Below are 2,451 nucleotides of genomic sequence, written 5' to 3'. Positions count from 1 at the left end.
CAAGAAGCAAGAGAGGTGTGGTGGCTATTTTCAGATGCCTCTGCACTATCCAAGGTACAAAAAATCAGACTACGAGACCATGCCGGAGTGGAAGCTGGGTTGTCTGCTGAAAGAGTATGGGCTACAAGTGACCGGTGATGTTGAGCAGAAGCGGAAGTTTGCTATGGGAACTTTCCTGTGGTCCAACTAGGTCCTTGCTATATATTGTTCTTGTAGCTAGCATGAGAGATACTACTTCGTTAGACCTTGTTCATTGTTCTTCATTTCATCTAGTATGGTGTTTGTTTGTTTTTATGTCTACCTAGCACAGTGTTAATCATTGTGTGATGTTTAGGAACGATATCTGGGTTTTGCTGAGCTAGGTATGTGTATGTTCAAGTAATAAACCTGATTCTTAGTTTCGATCATCTTCTTCAGTTCCATCGTTGTCAGTTTTGGCAACAAAGACCTTCATCATGTGGTGAGAAAATATAATCAGTGAAGAAAACATGGGCTACAAGGGCGTGCTTACCTAGCCTTAATCGTTTAGGAAAAAATAAATCAAAACCTTGTACATTGTTAAAGAAAACATATTCAAGTTTTGGACTCGAGCAACGAAATAGTTGTGATCTACAAGGTTACCTTGTAGCCATTGTTAGCATCAAAATCTTTTCAACTTAATTAGCAGTGAAACAATGAAGCAGATGTACACCTTGGACATGTCAATGTAACAATGATGTATGTATCAATTGAGATTTCTTTCAAAAAAATTCAAATCAAACAATTAGTTCATAAAGTAACTCCTTCAACTACAAATTTAGTCAAAAGAATTTCCCTGAGAAAGCTAAGATCTTAGATTAACAGTGTGAAAGAAAACTACATTGATAGATATTTCGACAACGTGCTTAAGAGCTCAACACTCAGAACCGATTGTGTATCGCAACCGCAACAGATAATCAAATACAATTCAGAAAGCCTTGAGAAAAATAAAGTTTTTTATCTATTGAACATTGCCTTACACAGTGTTTCTTTGCCTAGGACTGTATCATGTATCATCTGATGTAGAGGTGATTGTTCTTTCATTCTACAAAGACTACTATTCCAAACTAGGAGCCACTTCAGTAGGGTTGGATTCAAAGACATCAGGGCCTGATCCCTCTGGTTCTTCTAGCAACTCGCGGGACTGGATAGCATCTTTGTAAGTAGGAGTCTCCTTGAAATCAGTTGCCCCTTCATTGAATGTAGCAACAGCTGCAATTGCTGCAATAAGCTGTCGAAAACAACAAGAAGATGAAGGGAGCAAACATTAGCCTCGTATGTTAGATACACTTCAGCCATTTCTTCTCAAGCATTAACCAAATTTTCACAGCTAAAGCTTATCTATGACCTGCCAACAAGGAAACTGAACCAGTAACAATTCACTAGGCAGCTCATTTCTCATAACTCTCAATCTCTCATACAAGATTTGACATTGTGGGATTCACTAACTAATCAAAACACATAGGAATTTGATCTCCCCTGTTCTAATGACCCTATCAGTTTTACCACATCTACACAACAACCATGAACCAATCAAGCAAGTAATGACAGTTAAAAACGCATCCACAAGCTCATACAGTGAAACCATATGAGGATCAAAACCAAACCAAACTGAAGAAACTTTCCCATACCGCAAAGCCAAAACCAAAAGCCCACAAGTACTCCACGAAGAACCCAAGACCGTCCCACTGTTCACCTTCCCAGAAATCCGGCTCATCTCCCGGAAGCTTAGGCAAGAAGTAGCCATCGTCAATGTTCTCCGCAGCGAGGCTTTCAATCTCCGCAGTACGTTGGTCTTGTTCTTGGTCTTTGGTCGTGGTGTTGCTCCTCTTGTTGTTATTGTTGTCGAGCCTCCCGGTTCGGGAGGTGAAGCGCTTGGCGGACACCACGTGGAGGGTTCTTCTTGGGGAGAGACGAGGGAAGAGGACGTGGCGTTGGGAGGAGAGGTTGGTGTAGGGGTGTGTGGTGGAGCTTCTGTAAAGGGCTCTGGCTCCGCCGTTGGTGGTGCCACTGTTGGCTATGGTTAGAGCCATGAGTGGAGGAGAGTTGAGTGAGAGTGATCACTTCTCTCTGCTACGATTTGAGAGTGCAATCTTTGTGGATGAGTCGTTCAGGAGAAGATAATGGATTTTGTGTTTTTCGAAATTGACCCGATACGATACGACCCGATCTGTTTCTCTATTGGATCATCCCACAGGCCCCAAATTCACCATGGCCCAACACAATAATTTTTCCTCGCTTTCTACACTTCACTTTAGTCACCCTCCAAGCAAATGCTGATTTGTACATTAAATTTAAACAAAAAAATAATAATTCACAGAGAATTTTCCTTTTTGAATATGGCGTTCTATTGATCAAAACATAAGAGACAGTTAAATACCCTTACTTTGTCATATACAGACAGATAAGAAGATAATATTAATAGTACCCACA

The 2,451-nt window shown here is 40.8% G+C and overlaps 1 protein-coding gene across 1 annotated transcript; it reads right to left on the bottom strand.

Annotated features, from left to right (window-relative positions):
- Positions 1 to 777: 777 nt before the first annotated feature.
- LOC101298320 lies at positions 778 to 2,121 on the bottom strand. The gene is made up of 2 exons (XM_004300483.1): positions 1,650 to 2,121; positions 778 to 1,249 (listed from the first exon to the last, which is right to left on the bottom strand). The coding sequence occupies exons 1-2, from the start codon at positions 2,049 to 2,051 to the stop codon at positions 1,076 to 1,078; spliced, it is 576 nt and encodes a 191-aa protein (XP_004300531.1). The 5' UTR covers positions 2,052 to 2,121; the 3' UTR covers positions 778 to 1,075.
- Between the last annotated feature and the right edge of the window lie 330 nt (positions 2,122 to 2,451).

The sequence above is a fragment of the Fragaria vesca genome, linkage group LG5, assembly GCF_000184155.1.
Source record: "Fragaria vesca subsp. vesca linkage group LG5, FraVesHawaii_1.0, whole genome shotgun sequence".
Classification (NCBI taxonomy): Eukaryota; Viridiplantae; Streptophyta; class Magnoliopsida; order Rosales; family Rosaceae; genus Fragaria; species Fragaria vesca.
The sequence above is the reverse complement of the archived record's forward strand: the minus strand, read 5'-3'. Positions and strand labels throughout refer to the sequence as shown.

What these genes read in the sequence shown, in the direction of transcription:
- LOC101298320 (XM_004300483.1), bottom strand. Translation starts at nt 2,051, where the DNA reads ATGGCTCTAACCATAGCCAACAGTGGCACCACCAACGGCGGAGCCAGA. An exon ending in CTTTTGGTTTTGGCTTTGCG is followed by an intron (nt 1,250 to 1,649) that starts GTATGGGAAAGT and finishes TGTTTTCGACAG; the next exon opens with CTTATTGCAGCAATTGCAGC.